Source organism: Zophobas morio, unplaced genomic scaffold (assembly GCF_036711695.1).
Source record: "Zophobas morio isolate AGI-343-1 ecotype UQ-CSIRO unplaced genomic scaffold, CSIRO_AGI_Zmor_V1 ptg000021l, whole genome shotgun sequence".
NCBI classification, from domain to species: domain Eukaryota; kingdom Metazoa; phylum Arthropoda; class Insecta; order Coleoptera; family Tenebrionidae; genus Zophobas; species Zophobas morio.
In genome coordinates this window covers 18,484,439-18,508,635 of record NW_026972126.1, presented here as the reverse complement: position 1 = coordinate 18,508,635, position 24,197 = coordinate 18,484,439, and the positions used below count along the sequence as shown (strand labels likewise).

At 30.5% G+C, this 24,197-nt stretch overlaps 1 protein-coding gene across 5 annotated transcripts in view; it reads right to left on the bottom strand.

Moving 5' to 3' along the window:
• The window catches only part of Wake (wide awake), a 132,042-nt gene that overhangs the window by 16,867 nt on the left and 90,978 nt on the right, over window positions 1–24,197 (bottom strand). For 4 of the 5 annotated variants that reach the window (XM_064059831.1, XM_064059832.1, XM_064059830.1 and 1 more), the window contains exons 2-3: window positions 20,991–21,146; window positions 12,188–12,266 (exon numbers count right to left, since the gene is read on the bottom strand). In XM_064059831.1, coding sequence (XP_063915901.1) covers window positions 12,188–12,266; window positions 20,991–21,117 — 206 coding nt within the window. In that variant the 5' untranslated portion in view covers window positions 21,118–21,146. Of the gene's footprint in view, window positions 1–12,187; window positions 12,267–20,990; window positions 21,147–21,563; window positions 21,584–24,197 lie in introns of those variants that run through there. The other variant, XM_064059833.1, reaches the window with a different exon arrangement.

The window sequence follows — 24,197 nt, the reverse complement described above, 5'->3', positions numbered from 1 at the left end:
ACAATGAAGGGAAGAAAGACGGAAAAAAACGACAAAGTGCGCCCAAAAAAGTCAAAAGGAAAATGATACAAAAAAGACAAAAAGTGATAAAAATCCCCAAAAAGACACAAAAAACAAAAAAATGCCGACGGAAAATACACAAAGAGGCTACAAAACAATGTTACAACAGAAAGGCGGCAAAAACGGTAAAATCTCTCGTATTGAATAAAAAAGCAATAAAAAAAGCAACAAAAAGCCACAAAAAACCTTATAAAAAAGGTAACCAAAAAGATACAAAAAGTCTACAAAAAAGGGATTAAAAAAGGGACAGAAAACACGACACTAAAGGCGAAAAAGGGCGGCGAAAAAAAGGCATAAAAAATATACAAAAAAGAAAAAAAAGGCAAAAAAAAACTAAAAAAATCCAAAAAACGCTAAAAAAAAAAGTAACAGAAAAAACGACAAAAAAGAGCTAAAAAAAGGCGACGAAAAAGACACAAAACCATAATGAAAATTCACAAACAGGCCACCAAAAAGACGACGAAAGAATGCAAGAAGATCACAAAAAACCTATAATAAAAAGGTGTAAATAAAAAGCAGCATAAAATATGACAAATAAATAACAAAAAAAAAAGATTGCAAGGAAATATAACAAAAAAAGGCAACAAAAAACAAAAAACGACAACAAAATGCAACGAAAAAGGCACAGAAAGTCCACAAGAAAATGCGATGAAAAAAAGGTTTCAATAAAAGCGAGTGAAAAGTGACATTAAAGGTGCAAAAAGGCGATGAAAAAATGCATAAAACTGATTAAAAAAGAAAACGTTGAAAAAGGCCAGATGAAATGCTATTAAAAAAATAACAGAAAAAAAAACGACAAAAAAGGCACAAAAAACGACAAAAGAAGCGACGAAAAAGACACAAAAAGGACACAAAAACGGGCACAAAAAGCGACAAATCAATGACAAAAAAGACTGCAAGGAACTACAACAAAAAAAGGCAACAAATTAGCAACAACAAAAAACAATAAAACAAACGACCAAAAAAGCGACGAAAAAGACAAAGAGACCACAAAAAAGCGATCAAGAAAGGATTCGATAAAAGGGGGTAAAAGAAACCACAAAAAAGCAACAAAATAGCAACAAAAAAGCCACAAAAACGACCGAAAAACAACAAAAAAGCGATGAAATGACACCAAATATACTATAAAAAAGCAAGTAAAAAACGATACAAAAGCGCAACAAAACAACTCCAAAAAAAAACACGACAGAAAACAAAAACGACTAAAAAAGCGTCAAAAAAAGGCGACGAAAGACACAAACAAGGCGATAAAAAAAGTCCCAATAAAAGGAAGTTAAGGAAAAAACAAGACAGGCGAAAAAAGCGACAAAGTGCGTTCAAAAAAGTCAAAAGGAAAATGACGCAGAAAAAGACAAAAAAAAAGTCGACGAAAAAGACACAAAAATGCCACAAAATAATGTGATAATATATAAAAGCAATAAAAAAAGGCGACAAAAAAAGGCTTCAATAAAAGGGAATGAAAGGGGAAAAAGGGCGGTGAGGAAGGCATTAAATGATACGTCAAAAAAGATTAAAAAGAAATCTATTAAAAAAGTCCAAAAGAAATGCTATAAAAAACTGACAGAAAAAACGACAAAAAAGCCACAAAAAACGACTAAAAAAACAGCCAAAAGAGTGACTAAAAAAAAGACAAAATCATAATGAAAATTCACAACAGGCCACAAAGAAGGCGACGAAAGAATACAAGAAGGCCACAAAAAATATATAACAAAAAGGTGTCAATAAGAAGCAGCATAAAAGATGATAAACGACAAAAAAGCACAAGGAAATACAACAAAAAAAGGCAATAAAAAAATTGCAACAAAAAAATGGCGAGAAAAGCAAACTATCAAAAGCGTCGAAAAAGGAAGTAAAAAAGGCAATAAAGGCGAAAAAAAAACGATAGAGTGCTTAAGAAAGTCAAAAGAACAACGTTACAAAAAAGAAAACAAAAAAAAACATCAAAAACAAAAATAGACAAAAATGTCACAAAACAACTTACAATAGATAGAGAGTAAAAAAAGCGGCATAAAAGACGGTAAAAAACGATTAAAAAACTCTACAACGAAATACAAAAAAGCAATAAAAACAACATGAAAAAAGCAGACAAAAAAAAACACAAAATAACGACAAAACGCAACGAAAAAGAACAAAAAGTCAATCAAAGGGAGTGAAAATAGTGACATTAAAGGAGCAAAAAGGCAAAAACCTGATTAAAAAAGGAACGTTGAAAACTATCAGAAGAAATGCTATAAAAAAGGAACAGAAAAAAATGGCAAAAAATCACAAAAAAAACACCAAAAAAGCAACGAAAAAGAAACAAAGAGACCACAAAGAAGGCGATTGAGAAAGGGTTCGGTAAAAGGGGGTAAATAAAACGATAAAAAAGAGATGAAAAGAGACGCTAAAAAGCCCAAAAGAAAATGTTACAAAAAAGTGACAAGTGATAACAACAGCGACAAAAAAGGAGGACGATAAAGACACAAAAAAGCCACAAAAAATTACAACAAAAGAGAGTAAAAAATGTAAATACATGACCACAAATAAACGAAAAAAAAAAGAAATACAATAAAAATGGTAATAAAAAGAGGCAACATTAAAAAAACATTCAAAAAGCCATAAAAAAACTGCTAAAAAAGGCGACGAAAAAAACCATAAATCCACAAAGAAAGGCAGTAAAAAGTCCAAAAGAAAATGGTAAAAAAGGCAAAGAAGCCGCAAAAATGAATAAAAAGCCGACGAGAAAGAGAGCGGAATGGAAAAAGTGACAACATAAACGAGAAAAACCTATGAATACAATGATATGAAAAACCACAAATGTAGATCCATCCTAGTTTGCACATCTTAGATATGATTCATCCACTAAAATTTTTAGAAGACATCAGGTTTTGTGCGAGATAAACAAGAACATTTTGATTAGCGATTAACCACCTTTTTGACGGATAAATATTTCTGTTTTTTTTAAATTTAGATGTTCAAGGTAAAAAATAAAGCAGACTGATAAATCAATATAATAACGATATTCTATAAAATTTAGGTAGGATTTACTTTGCAAAATATTGAGAAGACGTCATCAAATTATTGGTGGGGATGATCAAACAAGTTTGTTTTACCATTTATAATACATATACTCAACATTCAACAATCAGTCAAGTAGTTTTGGAAATTATCTATTTAATAAAGTAGCCAATGGGTAACAGACTCACGGAAACATACTTTTTCACATTCTAGAGGTCATGAAACGTCCATGAAAATGTGAAATTATTTCATTCGTTTAACCGATATATGGAACACTTCTCAAATTACTTAATTTCCTTTGACTTTTTGACATTTCGTGTTTTGAAAATCGTTGTCACTCGGAAATATTTAATACACAACATTTTTCGTGTTCCCTTCACCTTAAAATATTTAATTAATTAAGGCCTTTGAACGTCGAACAGCGCTAAATTCTTAAAATCATTGTCGAAATGTTTAATTAATCCTTGCTTAATAATCAAATACGAATTTTGTCCATCTACCTTATTTCTCGATCTGTTCTCTTTAAGAACGCCTCCCGTTCCTCCAAGAGAATTAATAATGAGCCTAACCCTTATTTTTTTAATTAAAGCTCCTCTCTAATCCAGATTATACCGCATTATACTGTCTAATTTCCTCGAAGATTTAACTCGGGAGCGATGAAAAGCACGTTGCGTTAAACATAATTTAAATAATGAAGTCGAGTTTACAATAAAACATGAAAAATACACAATTTTACGCAACGGGGCTTTAAAATACCGCCGATTCTCGATGTTCTACTCCAGCTTTACACGAAAACGAGCGCGATAAAATCTGAAACCGCCACTCCGACAACGACGCTTTTCGTTTAACCACAATACATAATTCCCCCAAATTTGATTGCACGCCACGTAATTAAAGAATGTTTTGACAAACGCGAACAAACAGAATTAACTCGTAAATTTATCCGAGTTGTATGACGTTATACGCGAGCTCTGTTCATTATCAAAAGAAAGGAACAGTAATAAACCATTCAGTTAACCTGCTAAGCTTTTATCGTCAGCAATCGTTTAAAAAGTAGGCATGACATCAGCAAAAACCTTTTAATTTGCTTGTTGGGAGTAAATCACGGGGAATAAAAAGCGGCGAGGGAAAAGTCTCCGTGTGCTTTTTTTTTTTAATTTATCTTCCATCTTCATCATGTCTTTATTATCGCGATCGAACGGGAGCACGACACAAATGTGATAGGAATTCCATGTTCTGCCGGGTGTTTAATTAACTCCAATTTCTGATGGCGTTTCGTTGGTAATAAACGTTAATATAACCTAGAGGCATAGTGGAGTTTAATTTTAATTAAATAAGAGCTTCACGACTTTACGAACTAGTTGGCCGCACTAAGGATTAGCTAAATTAATAATAGGTGAACGTTGATGAGGATAAGTACCGATCTGTCGTAACGAGTGTTTCATTAACTGCTGTGTTAAAAAATCAAGGCTTGTTTTTAAAACCGTACTGCAAAATTTCACTTTTACACAACCTTGGTAAAAAAAAAGCGGAAAACACATGTTCGAATGAAATAAACAAAACGCTTTAATGCAACTATTATAAAAGTGAGGCCGAATTCGTGACGTTTTTTGTGGTTAAATTACGTCAACGGCTCTTTGCAAATTTTGGAATAAGGTTGGATTAATAATATTCAAGACCGAATCTGCTGCTTTTCACGTACGATTTGTAAGGGATTTTTTGGAGTCGGTTTTCCCATTTCCTTGAGATATGGGGCTGGGTCGATGGACCGACTTCCTATTGGCGATGTTGGTGAAAGGTTTCTAGGGTTCGTAGATTAGATAAAAAATATCGCAGTTCATTTAGCGCACGCATTGGCTTAAATCAGGACACTCCTGTACGTAACGATGAAAACGGAAATTTATTCACTACTGAGTAGGAGATTTGGGATTGTTCGAAATTTATTTTCGCTCTCTAGACATTAATAAAGCCAACTTAACCTTCGCTGTGACGTTCTGACTATTTTTTACAACATTTATACTCATCGTACTCGTAAAGTTTTATTTGTTATTAATTTTAACGATGTCTGTCAAGGCTAAGCCTAGTTTCTTAGACGAATGATAAAATTTACTTTTATGAATTTTATTTTGTGTTGTAACAGTTCTTAAAAGTTAAGAACAGACAAGCAACTAAGGCTTCCAAAATTTTTCAAACCAAAACACCAAGGGCCCTGAGATCTTTTCAAATTCTTCAAAAAAAAAGGGAATTCTTCAGATTCTCCTAACTTCTTCCCAGTGCTTTCGAAATTGTTTTAATTTTTTTCAAAAACAAAACACCGAGGGTTCCGGATATATTTTCAAATTCTCAAAAAAAAAAACAAGGGTTCAAAAAATTCTTTAAAATGCTTTAAAAAAAAGAACCCGGAAATTCTTTCAAATAAAAAAAGACGCCAGGAACTAACGAGATTCTTTCAAATTCTTCAAAAAAACACTAGGAATTTCCGAGATTGTTCGAAATTCTTCAAAAAAAAAAAACACACCAAAGGTTCTACAGATTCTTTTAAATTCTTTCAAAAAGACAACATCAAAGTTCTAAGATTCTTTCAAATTCTTAAAAAAACAACCGGGGCTCTAGAGATTCTTTAAATTTTTCCAAAAACAAAACAGCAGAAGCCCCGAGACTTTCAAATTCTCCAAACAAATACACTAAGAATTGTGGAAATTCTTCTAAATTCTTTTAAAAATAAGACACCAGCGGGGCCGAGATCCTTTCAAATTCTTCTTCTTCTTCTTCTTCTTCTTCAAAAAAAAATTGATTTTCTTTCCAAATTCTTTCACAAACAAAACACCGACGCCACCAACATTCGGTAACACTGTTCAAAAAAACCAAGTGTTCCCGAAATTGTTTCAAAAACAAAACTCCAGGGACTCCGATATTCTTTTTTTTTAATTCTTTTAAAAACAAAAAACCAGGAGTCCAGAATTCTTTCAAATTATTAAAAAAGGATTCTCGAAATTCTTCTAAATTTTTTCAAAAACAAGAAACCACGGGACCCTGAGATTTTTTCAAATTCTTCAAAAAAAGACACAACAGGCATTCCCGAGATTTTTTCAAAATCTATCACAAACAGAACACCAAAAAGAAAAGATTTTTGTCTAATGTGTACTTAAAAAAATTCATCAGAATTCCAGAGATTCTTTCAAATTCTTCAAAACAAAAAAAAAACACACACCAGTAATTCAAGAGTGTTCTACAAGATTCGTTAAAATTCTTTAAAAACGAAACACCAGGAGTACATAATGCTTTCAAATTGTTAAAAAAACACTAAGAATTCTCGAAATTCTTTTAAATTTGTTCAAAAAGAAAACACCACTTGCAAAGAAATTCTCTCAAATTATTCGAAAAAGAAACACTAGAAAACTAGAAACAACCGAGATTCTTTAAGATTCTTCAAAAAATAAAAAAAAACATTCAAAATTCTCGAGCTTTTTTCAAAATCTTCAAAAAAAAAGACAACACGAATTCTCAAAATTCTTTCGAAATCTTAAAAGCCACAAGATTCTTTTTTAAAATTCTTTCACAAACAGAACACCAAAAAGAAAAGATGTTTTCAAATATTTCAAAAAATACACCAGAATTCCAGCGATTCTTTCAAATTCTTCAAAACAATAAAAAACACCAGTAATTCAAGAGTGTTCTACAAGATTCGTTAAAATTCTTTAAAAACGAAATACCAGGAGCACATAAATCTTTCAAATTCTTAAAAAACACTAAGAATTCTGGAAATTCTTCTAAATTTTTTCAAAAACAAAACACCACTTGCAAAGAAATTCTCTCAAATTATTCGAAAAAGAAACACTAGAAAACTAGAAACACCCGAGATTCTTTAAGATTCTTCAAAAAATAATAAAAAAAAACATTCAAAATTCTCGAGCTTTTTCAAATTCTTCAAAAAAAAAGACAACACGAATTCCCAAAATTCTTTCAAAATCTTAAAAGCCACAAGATTCTTTTTTAAAATTCTTTCACAAACAGAACACCAAAAAGAAAAGATTTTTTCAAATATTTCAAAAAATACACCAGAAACCCAGAGATTCTTTCAAATTCTTCAAAACAATAAAAAACATCAATAATTCAAGAGTGTTCTACGAGATTCGTTAAAATTCTGAGATTATTTTATTCTTTTCAATTTCTTCAAAAACGAAATTCCATGGGGCCCCGATATATTTTTTCTAATTCTTTCAAAAACAAAATATCAAAAGCCCAGAATTCTTCAATTTTTTTAAAAGCACTAAGAATTCTCGAAATTCTTTCAAAAACAAGAAAGATCCTTTCAAATTATTCAAAAAAAAAAAAAAAACTCTACGGGGCCCCAATATTCTTTTTTAGTTCTTTCAAAAACAAAAGACCAGGAGCCCAGAATTCTTTCAAATTCTTAAAAAAAATTCTAAGAATTCTCGAAATTTTTAAAAACACTAAAAATCTAAAAATTCCCGAAATTCTTTTAAATCTTGAAATTCTTCTAAATTCTTTTAAAAATAAGACACCAGAGATCCTTTCAAATTCTTCAAAAAAAAAACCCTCCACGGGCTCCCAATATTAATTTTTATTTCTTTCAAAAACAAAAGACCAGGAGCCCAGAATTCCTTCAAATCTTAAAAAAAACACTAAGAATTCTCAAAATTCTTTTAAATAATAAAAAAAACATTCAGAATTCTCGAGATTTTTTTTAATTCATTCAAAAACAAGAAACCTCGGGGTCCCGAGATTCTTCCAAAATATTAAAAATTACCAGGTGTGGCAAGATCTTTTTTAAAAAGCTTTCACAAACAAAACAGAAAAAAGAAAAGATTTTTTTCAGTTATTAAAAAAAATACACAGCAAGTCAAGAGTGTTCTACAAGATTCGTTAAAATTCTTAAAAAAAATACTAACGGTTTCTGAGATTCTTTTAAATTCTTTCAAAAACGAAACTCCATGCGGCTCCGATATATTTTTTTAATTCTTTCAAAAGCAAAATATCAGGAGACCAGAATTTTTTAAAATTTTTAAAAACACTAAGAATTTTCGATTTTTTTTTTAATTTTTTCAAAAACAAGGCTGAATTTAGAAGAAATCCGGAAATGGGGGCTTAGATCCTTTCAAATTTTTCAAAAAAAAAAAAAGAAAAAACTCCACGGGGTCCTGATATTCTTTTTTAATTCTTTCAAAAACAAAAAAAAAACACCCGAGATTCTTTAAGATTATTCAAAAAAATAAAAAAAAATCAGATTTCTCAAGATTTTTCTAAATTCTTTCAAAAACAAGAAACCATGGGGCACCGAGACTTTTTTAAAAACTTCAAAAAAAGACAACAGGAATTCCCGAGATTCTTTCAAAATCTTAAAAACCACCAGGGGCGGCAAAAAAAATTCAAATACACTAGAATTCCAGAATCTTTCAAATTCTTTAATAAAAACTAAGATTTTCTGAGATTCTTTTATTTTTTTGAATTCTTTCAAAAACGAAACTCCATAGGGCCCCGATATATTTTCTTTAATTCTTTCAAACACAAAAAACCAGGAGGCCAAAATTCTTGAAAAATTTTTAAAAACACTACAAATTCTCGAAATTCTTTCAAATTCTTCAAAAAAAAAAAATCAGAAACGCCCGAGATAGTTCAAAATTCTTCATAAAACAAAACACTTAGAATTTACGAGATTCTTCTATTTTTTTTTTTTTTTTTAATAAGACCCAGAAGCTTCCTAGATCCTTCTAAAATCTGAAAACAACCGAGGTTCTGGGGATTAATTTAAATTCCTTCAAATTCTTCAAAAAAAAAGAATTCGCGAGATTCTTTTAAATTCTTTCAAAAACAAGAAACCAGGGGATTCCGCGATATTTTCAGAAAAACACCACCAAGGGAGCGAGATTTTTTTAAATTCTTTCACAAGCAAAACATCAAGAGCCCTCGAGAATATTCTTTCAAATTTTCAAGTTTTCTAAATGCTTTCAAAAATCAGTCATCAGGGGTCATAGAAATTCTTTTAATTGCTTTAAAAAACAAGGAACCAGAGGCCCCCACATACTTTTTTTAAATTTTTTGAAAAACAAAACACGGAAATTCTTTCAAACTTGAGAATTCCCGAGATTCTTCTAAATTCTTTCAAAAACAAAACACCAGGAGCTCCAAATTTCTTTCAAACTGGGATTCTTTCATTTTTTTTCAGAAACAAGCCACCGTGCAAAGATTCTTCAAAAAATAAAAAAAAAAACATTCAGAATTTTCCAGATTTTTCTAAATTCTATCAAAAACAAGATACCGCGGAGCCCAGAGACTTTTTCAAATTCTTCAAAAAAAGACAATAGGAATTCCCAAGATTCTTTTTTAAACATCTTTCACAAACAAAATCAAAAAGAAAAGATCTTTTTAAACATTCCAAAAAAAAAAAAAGCAAGACGCGAGGGGCCCCCGAGAATTTTTTTCAAATTCTTTCAAAAACAAAACAAAATAGCCTCCAATATTTTTTAAAATTCTTTCAAAAACGAAACTCCATGGGCCCCCCAATTTTTTTTTTTGTTAATTCTTTCAAAAACAAAATATTGGGAGCTCAGAATTCTTTAAAATTTAAAAAAAACCATCAGAAACACCGGAGATTCTTTCAAATTCTTCAAATAACAGAACATTCAGAATTCTCGAGATTCTTCTAAATCCTTTTAAAAACAAGGCACCAGAGGTTTCCGAGATTCTTTCAAAAAAACAGCACCAGGGGAGCAACATTTTTTTTTAAATTCTTTCACAAGTAAAACATGAAGGGCTCTCGAGAAGATTTTTTCAAATACTTCAAAAAATGACCATCATGGATTCCTGAGTTTTCCAAATTCTTTCAAAAACAAGGCACCAGAGCCCCCGAGATTCTTTTTTTAATTTTTTTCAAAAACACAACGCAGAATTTTTTTTCAAATCCGTCAAAAAAAAACTAGATTCTTTCACATTCTGAAAAAAATGACACACTAAGAATTCCCGAAAGTCTTCTAAATTCTTTTAAAAATTAGATACCAGGGGCTCCAATTTTTTTTTTAAATTGTTCAAAAAAAACAGATATACCTGAGATTCTTTCAAATTTTTTCAAAAACTAGACACCACGAAGCCCCGATATCAAAAACAACACTAGGAGCCCCGGATTCTATTAAGTTCTTCAAGATAAAATGCTAGGGAAACGTGAGGCTTTAAAATTCTTAAAGAAATATCAGGAATTCTCGAAATTCTTTTAAATTCTTTAAAAAATACACCTGAGATTCTTTCAAATTCTTAAAAAAAAATACCAGGGTTCGTTCTGCAGATTCTTTAATTCTTCCAAAAAAAGGATTTTCGACATTCTTTTAAATTCTTTCAGAAACAAAACATCAACAGCCCTCGAGAAGATTCTTTCAAAAACCAGTCACCAGGGGTTTAGAGATTCTTTTAAATGTTTTCAAAAACAAGGGCCCCCAGATACTTTTTTTTTTAATTTTTTGAAAAACAAAACACCGAAATTCTTTCAAACTCGTCAAAAAAAAAACACAAAAGAAATCTAGATTCTTTCACATTCTGTAAAAATGACACACTAAGAATTCCTGAGATTCTTCTAAATTCTTTCAAAAACAAAACACCAGGAGCTCCAAATTTCTTTCAAACTCTTCAAAAAAGAACACCAGAGATGCGTGGGATTCTTTCAACTTTTTTCAGAAACAAGCCACCATGTGCAAAGAAATTCTGTCAAATTTTTCAAAAATAAAAAAAAAACATTCAGAATTTTCCAGATATTTTAAAATTCTTTCAAAAACAAGAAAACGCGGAGGCCCGAGATTTTTTCAAATTCTTCAAAAAAAAAAGACAACAGGGATTCCCAAGATTCTTCAAAAAGAAAAGATTTTTTCAAACATTTCAAAAACACAAAAAAGCAAGACGCGAAGGACCCCTGGGAATTTGTTTCAAATTCTCAAAAACAAAACAAAATGGCCTCCAAGATTCGTTAAAATTCTTTCAAAAACAAAATATCGGGAGCTCAGAATTCTTTAAAATTTAAAAAAACCATCAGAAAACCCGAGATTCTTCTAAATTCACAGAGGATTCCGAGATTCTTTCAAAAAAACATCACCAGGGGAGCAAGTTTTTTTTAAATTCTTTCACAAACAAAACATCAAGGGCCCTCGAGAAAATTCTTTCAAATACTTCAAAAAAATGACCATCTTGGATTCCCGAGTTCTCTAAAATCTTTCAAAAAGAAGGCACCAGAGGCCCCGTGATTCATTTTTAATTTTTTTGAAAAACAAAACGCAGAAATTTTTTGAAATCCGCCAAAAAAACTAGATTCTTTCACATTCTGAAAAAAATGACACACTAAGAATTCCCGAGATTCTTTCAAAAATCAGACACCAGGAGCTCTCGAGATTCTATTAAAAACAAGAACATGGGGCCCGAAGATTCTTTTTTCAAAATCTTTCAAAAACAAAACACCAGGGGCTCGAACTTTTTTTCAAACTCTTCAAAAAAGAAATACCAGATACCTGTGATTCTTTCAAATTTTTTCAAAAACTAGACGCCCCGGAGCCCCGATATCAAAAACAACACTAGGAGCCTCGGATTCTAATAAGTTCTTCAAGACAAAGCGCTAGGGAAACGCGAGGCTTTAAAATTCTTAACAAAATATCAGGAATTTTCGAGATTCTTTTAAATTCTTTCAAAAACAAAACATTATGGGCTCCTCAGATATTTTCAAATTCTTTAGAAAAGGGGGGGGCGAGCAAAATTCTTTTAAATTCTTTAAAAAACATCAGGCACATGTGTGATTCTTTTTTCAAATTCTTTCAAAAACAAAACACCCAGAATACTTGCAAATTCAATTTAAAAAAAAAAACGGGGAACCTGAGATTCTTTAATTTAAAAAAAAAAATAATAATAATAAAAAAATAAAAATCTGGACTTCCAAATTTTTTTAATTCATGCTTTCCAGAATGTTGAACTTGTACTTAAAAAAACCTTCATGACATCATAATGCCGATAAAGCAAAAGATTTTTGTCTTTGATAAGTCTTTTTCCGACCTCCAGAAGAAACAACCGCAGATTATTATAGAAACAAATATCGTAAATAAAATTACATAATTTTTCTGTTTTTCCAGAAAGTACTCACCTATTAACATCTACATCAGTCGACTCAAGAATAGTCCTCGCCTTCTCCAAATGGCCATGCTCCACCGCGGCGAAGAGAGCTGCAAAAGACCAGAAACATTAACAACACCCCAAACTCAAGACGCATTTGCAAATAAAACGACTCGTCCGGAAACTTTGCGAAAGCTCCATATTACGTCGACTAACATTAATTATGACGGAACTGATTAGATCCTTGTAACGGCACGCCACTTACTGGTTCGTTAAAGGGCCGAAATAAGCGGTTTAACATGGTCATCAAAATGTAATTGCCTGGTTTAAAGTCAGAATATTAATTTAACTGGGGTTGCTTGAACTTTCTTAATATACGCTGACCACTTTTGAAGCGCCTGAGAATAAGCTGCAACTTTCCGTCCCCTTGATTTATCGCCGCATAAAATTTTCTAGTAGGTGCTCGGAATTATGGCCCGAACATGATCGGAAGATAAAATTTTACGCAGCGGCGGAAAAGATCTTTTTCGAATTATTGTTCGAGAGGTGTTAAGTGTGGGTTTATGAGAGTGCAGCGATTATTTTTACAGTTGAGAAAGGTGTTACACTAATAAGTTAGTGCGTCAATGTTGAGTCTCCAAACGCATGACCTCTCAAATATTCTCCTAAATACGCACCGGCTATTAGCTTGAGTACAAGATGAAAGCTCTTTTAATATCCAAAATAAATCTAAGGTACGACGAAAGCGAATTTAATTAAAATTAAAATTGAGACAACATTATTTATCGCGACATCAAAGGGAAATAAAAATAACTTCTCTTCGCATTTTCAACACCCTTTACGAAAGAGTCCAGATTTATTATAAACAAAGCTGCCGCATAATTAAGAAATTCTTAAAAATTCCTCCACAACAACGTTATTTCTAGCCGTTAAAAGAAACAAATTTGCGGTTTCTCCCTCGTTTTGTATTCACCTTAAAACCGAATTGAATTGAAATTGCTACAAATTCATTCGTCAGTGAGAAAAATTCTTCCATTCGGTTCTCCAGTCAACAATTGCTTTAAAACAAATTACGGTTGAAAGAGACGAAAGAACATCAAAGGAGATCGATGCTTGGCGTTTCTCGTTTGTCATTCGGTTATTACGGGACTCTTTGTCGTCTGTAACATAGTTTTAAGAGATCAGGTGGAATTACACAATTCGGTAAAAAATTTGGGCTTTTCTTTGAAAGCGGTGCTAATTTAGGTAATGGACTTTTGGATATTGTGAGGTGGACGATGTTGAGATAAGGGGCTTTTCATTATCGACTTTGAGATTAAAGCAAATTTAGAACGCTGAGGCCACCATATCCGGGATAATCCTTCATTTTACGTTTGTAGGCTGGCTTTGAAGACCGCGAAATTCTGTATTTTTAGGACGGTATAATTTTCAAAAAAATCTTTTTTTTTAAGAATCAGTTAACACAATCGAGTGAGAATTTTTCAAATACTTCCCGAGATTCTTCTGAATTATTAAAAAAAAGACACCAGGCGCTTTCGAAATTCTTTCAAAAATAAGAACATTGAACCCCGAGATTCCGTTTTCTAATTTTTTCAAAAACAAAACTCTAGGAACTCCAAAATTCTTCCCAATTCTTCAAAATAGAAACACCTGAGATACTCTACATATAAACCGTTCAGGATCTTTTTAGACAAAACTGAGCAATGAAATTTTTTCTTTACGTTGGATAAACTAATTCATTGCCAAAACGGTTTGTTCGTTTCAAATTTTTCAAAAAACAAAACATTCAGAATTCTTGAGTTTCCTAATTCTTTTTAAAACAAGACGCCAAAGGCTCCTGACATCCTTCCAAATTTTTAAAAAAGAAAAACAACACAGGTTCTGGAGTGTAATTTAAATTCTTTCAAAAGTGAGAATCCAGGAGTTTCCGAATTTTTTTCAAAAAAAAACCCATCAGGGAAGCAATTATCTTGTATTTATCTTCTATCTATTTCGATTTGGGGACTTTTAAATACTTCGACTTTTAAATTTTTCGCCTTTTTAAATCTTACATTTTTCGATTTTTCAGTTTTTTGATTTGTCGACATGTTGATGTTTTGATTTCTCAGTATTTCGATTTTCCGCCTTCTCGTTTTTAGATCTTCACATTTTATACTCGTACCAATATACGAAAACTGGTTTGTGGGCTCGAAAATTTTAGAATACAGTAATGTTGCGGGCGCCTATATTTATTTAATAATGATAAAATAAAAAGTGTCATTACAACATCGACTTAGTCAAAATAATATTCAGAACGTTTTGCTGCATTGTAGCTTAATTGTCACATTCTTTCGATGTAAAACCAAAAACACTTGAAGTTAAGCATGTACTAATAATATATTTTTACTTCATAGGCGAGGGAAGATCTGTCTAAATAACTTTAGACCAATTTTTTGAGTTTAAAAGAGAAAGTCTTGCAAACTCCTAGTGTTTTTTAATATAAAAAAAAAAATCGGGGCCTCTTGCGTTTTGTTTTTAAAATACTTTTAAAAAGTCTCGAGGATCCGTGGACTTCTTTATTTGGAAAGAATTTTACACTCTTCGAGGCTCCTAACGTCATTGCTTTTTTTAAATATGTGATGTTTCGAAGAAGAAATCAAAATATTGTCAAAAATGAAAAATTGAAAAATCAGGAATTTTAAAAATCTAAAAAATCCAAAAGTCCAAAAATTAAAATATCGAATAGAGAAAAATCTTGAAAAATCTAAAAATTTAAAAATTCAAATCTTGAAAAATCCCAAAAATTTAGAAAACTCGAATAATCGAAAAACTGAGAAATCGAAAAATTGGAAAAACGCGAAATCGAAACATCAAAAGACCAATAACTCGACAAGTCGAAAAATAGCAAAATTGAAATAGCCAAAGATCGAAAAACGGGAAAATTCAAAATTAAAAAATTTAAGCTTAAAAAACCCAATAAATCGAAAATTGAAAAACCAAAATATCGAAAAACTGAAAAATTAATTCCGAAAATTTGAAAATCCAAAAACGAGAAAGCAAAAAATCGAAAGATTGAGAAATCGAAACAAGAGAAAAGTGAAAAATCTAAAATTTAAAAATGCGAGCAATTAAATCCTCAACAAATAGACACACAAAAAACTAAAAAATCGAAAAATGTAAGGTTTAAAAATCGAAATATCTTGAAAAATCGAATAAATATAAAATCAAAGAAAAAACAGAAAGTCGAAAAATCTAATAATTTAAAAATCGAGAAACCGGAAAGACGAAAATCGAAAAGTCGAAAAATCAAAAAATTGATTAATCGAGAAATTGAAAAATCGAAAAATCCAAAAATTGAAAAATCGAAAAACTAAGAAATGGAAAAATCGAAATCGAAAAATTTGAACAATCGCGAAATCAAAACATCAAAAAACTGAAAAATCGAAAAATGTAAGATTTAAAAAATCGCAATATTTTGAAAAATCGAATAAGTGCAAGATCAGAAAAGTCAAAAAATTGAAACGCGTAAAGTCGAAAATCCCAAAACTTAAACACTGAAAATTTGAGAAATCGAGACATCGGAAAGACGAAAAATCCAAAAATTTAGAAACGCCAAAAATTGAAAAATTTAAACACATCAATCCCAAAACTGAAATGTTGAAAAATTGGAAAACCGAAAAGATGAATTATCGAAAAAAATGGAGAAATTGAAAAATCGAAACATCAAAAGATCGAGAAGTCGAAAGATCAAAAAATTGACAAATGGAAGTGGCCAAAAATCGAAAAATGGGAAAATTCAAAATTGACAAATTTTAACTTACAAAAACTGATAAACCGAAAAAGTGAACAATCGAAACATCGAAAAACTGAAAAATTAATTTCGAAAAATTGAAAAACTCGAAAATCTAAAAACGAGAAGGCAAAAAATTGAAAGATTGCGAAATCGAAGTAACAAAAAAGTAAAAAATCAAAAGTTTAAAAATTAGAAATATTGAAAATTTAAAAAATCGAGTAACTAAATCAGCAACAAATCGAAAAATCAAAAAACTGAAAAATCGAAATATGTAAGATTTAAAAAATCGCAATATTTTGAAAAATCGAATAAGTAAAAAATCAAAAACACGAAAAATTTAAAAGTCGAAATAGATACTGAAAACTGCCAAAACTGAAAATTTGAAAAATCGAGACATCGGAAAAACGAAAAATCCAAAAATTTAGAAATGTCAAAATTTGAAAAATCGAAAAATTTAAATACTTTAATCCCAAAACTGAAACGTTGAAAAATCGAAAAGATGAATTATCGAAAAAATTGAGAAATCTAGAAATCGAAAAATTAAAAAATCGATAAGTCTAAAGATCAAAAAATTGAGAAATGGAAGTGGCAAAAATTCGAAAAATGGGAAAATTCAAAATTGACAAATTTTAACTTAAAAAAACTGATAAACCGAAAAAGTGAAAAATCGAAAAACTGAAAAATTAATTGCGAATAATTGAAAACCTGGAAAATTTAAAAACAGGAAAGCAAAAAATCGAAGTATTGAAAATTAAAAAAATCGAGCAACTATAACATCAACAAATAGAAAAATCAAAAAACTGGAAAATCGAAAGACGTAAGATTTAAAAAATCGCAATATTTTGAAAAAGCGAATAAGTAAAAAATCAAAAGCACGAAAAGTGGAAAAACTGAAACATTTAAAAGTCGAATTACTTATTGAAAAATCACAAGTTAAACATCGAAAAATTTAGAAACGCCAAAAATTGAAAAATTTAAACACATCAATCCCAAAACTGAAGCGTTGAAAATTTGGGAAATCGAAAAAACGAAAAAATGAATTATCGAAAAACAGAGAAATCGACAAGTCGAAAAACTGAAAAATCGCGAAATCGAAACATCAAAAAATAGAGAAGTCGGGAAGTCGAAAAATTGAGAAATCGAAGTGGCTAAAAAGCGAAAAGTGGGAAATTTCAAAATTGGCAAATTTTCTTAAAAAAAAAAAATGATAAACCGAAAAAGTAAAATCGAAACATCGAAAACCTGAAAAATTAATGTCGAAAAATTGAAAAACTGGAAAACATAAAAACGGGAAATCAAAAAATCGAAAGCTTGAGAAATCGAACATCAAAAAAGTAAAAAAACCCAAAGTTTAAACATTCCACATATTGAAAATTAAAAAAATCGAGTATCTAAAACATCAACAAATCGAAAAATCAAAAAACTGAAAAATCGAAAAATGTAAGATTTAAAAAATCGCAATATTTTGAAAAATCGAATAAGTAAAAAATCAAAAACACGAAAAGTCGAAAAACTGGAACATTTAAAAGTCGAAATACTTACTGAAAAATCCCAAAACTTAAACATCGAAAATTTGAGAAATCGAAAAATTGAGAAATCGAGACATCGGAAAGGCGAAAAATCGAAAAATTTAGAAATGCCAAAAATTGAAAAATCGAAAAATTTAAATATATCAATCCCAAAACCGGGAAATCGAGAAATCGAAAAATTGAAAAATCGCGATATCGGAACATCAAAAGATCGAGAAATCGAAAGATCAAAAAATTGAGAAATTTAAGTGGCTAAAAATCGAAAAATGGGGAAATTCAAAATGGACTAATTTTAACTCAAAAAAGCCGATAAACCGACAGAGTGAAAAATTGAAACATCGAAAAACTGAAAAATTAATTTCGAAAAATTGAAAAACCGGAAAATATAAAAACGGGAAAGCAAAAAAAACGAAAGACTGAGACATTGAAACAACAAAAAAGTAAAAAATCTAAAAGTTAAAAATTCGAAATATTGAAAATTAAAAAAATCGAGTAACTAAAACAACAAATCGAAAAATCAAAAAACTGAAAAATCGAAAAATGTAAGATATAAAAAATCGCAATATTTTGAAAAATTGAATAAGTAAAAAATTAAAAACACGAAAACTCAAAAAACTGAAAAATTTAAAGTTGAAATACATAATAATAATAACTGTATTGAGTATCATAATCAAATAACAAGTAAAAAAATATTGAAAAATCCCAAAACTTAAAGACTGAAAATTTGAGAAATCGAGACATCCGAAAGACGTAAACTCCAAAAATTTATAAACGCCAAAAATTAAAAAATTCAAAAATTTAAACACATGAATCCCAAAACTGAAATCGAAAAATTGAAAAATCGCGAAATTGAAACATCAAAAGATCGAGAAGGCGAAAGATCAAAAAATTAAGAAATGGAAGTGGCTAAAAATTGAAAAATTTGAGAAATCGAAAATATCGAAATACTGAAAAATTCAAAAATCGAGTAACTAAAACATCAACAAATCAAAAAACTGAAAAATCGAAAAATGTAAGATTTAAAAAATCGCAAAATATTGAAAAATCGAATAAGTAAAAAATCAAAAACACGAGAAGTCAAAAAATTGAAACATAGAAAAATCCCAAAACTTAAACATCGAAAATTTGAGAAATCGAAAAATTGAGAAATCGAGAATTCGCTATTGGAAAGACGAAAAATCGAAAAATTTAGAAACGCCAAAAAATGAAAAACAGAGAAATCGAGAAATCGAAATCGAAAAATGGAAAATTCAAAATTGACAAATTTTCCTAAAAAAAAGTGAAAAATCGAAACATCGAAAACCTGAAAAATTAATTTCGAAAACTTGAAAAACCGGAAAATCTAAAAACGAGAACGCGAAAAATCGAAAGGACAACATTAAATCGGAAATTGAAAAACGGGAATATCGAAAAACTGAAAAATTGAAAAATCTAAAAACGAAAGCGCAAAAAATCGAAAGATTGAGATGACACAACAAAAAGCTAAAAAATCGAGCAACTAAAATATCAACAAATCGAAAAATCAAAAACACGAAAAGTCGAAAAATCGAAAAATTTAAAAGTCGAGGTATTTTAAAGTCCCAAAATTAAAATAGAAGATAATTTTTATCTTTCATACCGAGGTTTCGTCTTGTTTTATTTTCGAATTGTTCTTAATTAATTCACTTTTATCTTAAGAAAAGTACTTTCTAAGTTGAAAATATTTTATTGTGTGATATCACAAAACACTGTGTAATCAATTTGTGTAATCAAGCACGGAAACTTTAATCCTTGTCCATTTTATTCTACCTGAGTGTTTAGGGAATTATGGCAACCCACAGGGAGAAGGCGGGGGAGCATAATACCCCTATATACAAACCCTTCAGTATCTTTTTAGACAAAAGTGAACCATGAAACTTTTTCTTTACTTTGGATAAATTGATTCATTGACAAAACGGTTTGTGTGTCAGTGCGTATGACTAACGTTCACTTAAGGCTGATTTGCCACATTTACTCATTTTCATTATTTTATTTTAACTGCTAAGAATAATTATATAATATAATTAAAAATGTTGATAAATTTAAATACTAAAATAATAAACGCTTACTTCAGTGCTTTGAATCGTATTCATTGGAATGGAAAATAAATTTCATTTTTCATTAAGCATTTTTTGCTTATTCGATTTTTCAAAATATTGCGATTTTTTAAATCTTACATTTTTCGATTTTCCAGTTTTTTGATTTTTCGATTTGTTGATGTTTTAGTTACTCGATTTTTTAAATTTTCAATAATTCGAATTTTTAAGCTTTAGATTTTTTATTTTTTTGTTCGATTTCTTAATCTTTCGATTTTTAGCCTTCTTGTTTTTAGATTTTCCGGTTTTTCAATTTTTCGAAATTAATTTATGTATTTACATTTTTCGATTTTTCAAAGTTTCAATTTTTGGCGTTTCTAAATTTTTGGATTTTTCGTGTTTCCGATGTTTCGATTTCTCAAATTTTCAGTGTTTTAAGTTTTGGGATTTTTCAATATTTTGAATTTTTAAATTTTTGATTTTTTACTTTCTTGTTTTTTCGATTTCTTTATCTTTACATATACGAAATTGGTTGCCAACTAAATTACTAGATTTACATGGCCTACTTTTGTCTAAAAACATCCTGAACGTTTTGTTCATACAAAATTTGACAACAATCCCAGTAGTTTCGGAGATTATCTATCTAATAAAAATTGACCCGCATTCTAGACGTCGTAAAGTCAAGAAAACACGAAACTAGCACCACAACGCATGCACAATACCACAAAATAAAAATTTCCCGCCTACGCACACGACTCCAGATTTCACTCTAATCACTTCCCCTTAATTACGTTATTTTAATTCGAACGCACTTCCAGCAGGCGAAAAGTTATCAGCCATGAGCCGAGCTAATTGATCTTCAAAACTTTAAATTGACAGACATTGTAATGTACGTAATGCTGTTCCCTCATTTAACTTAATTTAAATTAACTTCGCGATAAGTCACTCCTGTTTAAGCAAGATATCATTCTGCCAAGTCGACTTAAAAACGTCGAAATCCATAAACAACAACGATGAATAATAAGCCATCAACGGGAAACCATTTCGGTTTTTTTAATCACACAACAATAGCCACCGCGCACCGTCATCATCGCGTTTTTTTAGCGATACAAGGAAGTTTTGCAATTCGATAAATTCCGTCCGACGAATAACAATTAATTCACCCTCTCGCGCGCACAAACAATCCCAATTTATCGCCCGCCCCGGATGAAAGCCCGGAATCGTGTTCCGGCTTTTGCAGGTAAAATAAGAACGGTTTTCGGGGAAAATGAATAAAAAACGACGTGTTAGTGGCGAGGGATGTTAACTGAGAAGTCATTCCAGCTGGTAATTTCTTAGATGATTGAGTGTTTCTTGCGTTGGTGGGAAAGCTTTTAGCTGCAGAGGGTGTAAACGTGTTGACCTTTGATAAATGCGGCAGACGGGATGTACGAGTATCAGTTGCCACTTTTAAATTTTGTGGTTTAGAATATTTCTTACCGTGTAAGTGTATGTTGACTTTTGCTAACCGCTCCAGACGTTGCTGCATCAACTTTGCTTCCTTTTTGCTAGGTTTGTGCCCTACTGGAGGTAAATTTGTGCTTGTGGGCAGGCTAGCCACCTCCATTTCTGAGTCGCTGGGGAGGGTGGGGAGTTCTACGAAAACAAAACGAAAAAAAAATAACAAAAAAGAAAACAGAATAAATAATTCATAAATGATAATGAAATTACAAAAATGAAATAAATTGCTATGTAGGATGGCGGAATGTGTCGGTTATGTCAGAAAAGTAATTAAAATAAATAATACTAATTAATTTGAACCAAGGAGTGGGTTTTACAACGCAATTTAAATGATTATCGCAATACCCAGATGTTGCAATCGTTCGTTTCTTCGTCGCGTTTCTTATCGGTATGTCCAAAAAGAAACAAATATGGGAACATCTGTTGCAGCATCGAGCATGTTTTAACAAAACATCGCAAGTAGTGATGGACAATATGATACAATGTAAACTTTTTTTCGTGTAAAAAACGGGTCATCAATCTTGGGAGCTATTTGATAAATAATAAACTTACGGAAAATCTGGAAAAGTTTAGTTTAAAATTAACGCGGCTAAATATATGGCGGGATGGGTCAACGTTAGGTGGAGTGGACCACTGACGGTTTCGGAATGACATGTTGCTGAAAATAACAAATAACTATGCGGTTATGATAACAACTCAATGCGAAAACACTACGGGAAAACAAAAAGTCAAGGTTTTTCTGAGTACGTTGACGCTAAGTAATCCTTAGATGTGGCTTTTTTGTACCGCATACATGAAATAATCGATGTTCCACGCTAAAGTTGTGCTTTTTTTAATGGAAACATGTGGTTGTTCGCACGTAGTTTTTTTAATCGAGGAAAAAATTGTGTAAGATATTGAGTTTTTGTCCCTCGCAAATTTGTCATAGTAAATCTTCCGTTTTTTTGGTAGGTATTTTTATTCGACATAAAGAAGATTTGGTTACAAATTATTTAAGCGACAATTTAGTGGTATTTATAAAAAAATTAATCAATATTACCAAAAAAACTAGATATAATTGAGGGGTGTTCCATGGAAAAAAAAAGAAAAAAATCGTCTGCACATTTAGATAGATACCCTCGATAAATATATTCTCATCAAACTACTCATTTTTATGTCCATTAAACCAAGTAAATACACATAACTAAATAAAAAAAATATGTACATGATAATACAAGTTTTTTTAATAATGGAATTCAATGTCATTTCCTTATTTTTGTTGTAATAAATTTAAATATACACAGCATATATCGGGTGTCCTATTAAAAAAAAATGCAACTGCGATATGTATTTTTTAAGCGAAACATTATGTACATCTAAGTAAAAATACTTAAAATAAATTAATAAAGGAAGAACATAATTTTGATCAATTTTTTTCTTTTTTCTTAAATATTTAAACAATTTTATACCCATCATTATTTTGGAAACGATAAATTGAAAAATATACAGGGTGAGTCACTAAGAACACGCCCCTTGATCTCAATAATTAGTCTTCTCCAGCTTTATAACACAGATTATTTTAGAAATGCCGATGCGACGTTGCCACGTTGTTTAGAAAAAAAAAATCCATTGTTACAAATTTCAAATATGTATCGACATTTCAATTTTTTTCAAATAGAACACCTCTCATTTTATTTTTGAATCTTATTCTGTGTTTTCCTTTTTGATTAAAAGAGAGAATAATAGGGTAAAATGCAATAATAAAATACATATTTGTTATTTCCCACAGTTCTAATTTCTCACATTTCTTATTCTTCATGTTTCTCATTTATTCTCATTTGTTCCCATTTATTACATCTCCCACTTCTCACATCTCTCATTGTTCACTCTCTTATTTTTCATAGTCTCACATCTTACATTTCTTATTTCTCATACATCTCTCATTTTTTATACTTATATTCTCACATTTCTCTTTTCTCGTATGTCCCATTTGTCATTTCTTTTAATTTCATATTTCTTACACTTATCATTTCTTCGTTCAATTCTCGTTTTTTCCCATTTCCCATTTCTCACATTTCTCATATTTGTAGTTTCTCACTCACATCTTCCATTTCCATTGCTTATTTCTCGTATTTCTTTTCTCATATTTCTCATTTGTCACATTTCTCATTCCTCGCGTTTCTTATTTCTTACTTTTCTCATTTATACTCATTTCTTTATCACAGTAATCATTTTTCACATTTCTTAATCTTCATGTTTCTCATTTCTTCCCATTATTACGTCCTCCACTTCTCACACCTCTTATTTTTCACTCCCACATTTTCCATCTCTTTTTTCATTTTTCATATATTTGTAGTTTTTCACATTTCGCATTTATCATTTCTCATATCTTTTCATTTCGCACTTCTTACACTTATCATTTCTTCGCTATTCTTGTTACTTTCCATTTAATCCTTCCCATGTAATTTCTCACATCTTCCATTTCCATTGCTCACGTCTCTCATTTTTCACACTCTCATTTCTCACTCATGTCTCAGTTTTTACACATTTTTCATTTCTCACACATCTCACTTCTCGTATTTCGCATCTCATATTTCTTATTTGGCACATTTCTCATTCCTCGCGTTTCTTATTTCTCATTCATCACATTTCTCATATCTCAGTTTTCCCATTTCTGATATTTCCCATTCCACATAATTCTTATTTCTTACTTTTCTCATTTATACTCATTTCTTCTCATTTGTTACAATCCTCATTTCTGACATTTCTTATTCTTCATGTTTCTTATTTCTCACTGTTCTCATTTATTCCCATTTCTTCCCATTTCCCGTTTCTCGTATTTGTAATTTCTCACATTTCTCATTTATCATTTCTCACATCTTCATTTCCATTGCTCATTTCTTTCTAATTGCTCACGCTTCTCATTTTTCACTCTCATTCCTCGCGTTTCTTATTTCTCATTCATCACATTTCTCATATCTCAGTTTTCCCATTTCTCATATTTCCCATTCCACACAATTCTTATTTTTTACTTTTCTCATTTATACTCATTTCTTCTCATTTGTTACAATTCTCATGTCTCACATTTGTTATTCTTCATGTTTCTTATTTCTCACTGTTCTCATTTATTCCCATTTCTTCCCATTTCCCGTTTCTCATATTTGTAATTTCTCACATTTCTCGTTTATCATTTCTCACATCTTCATT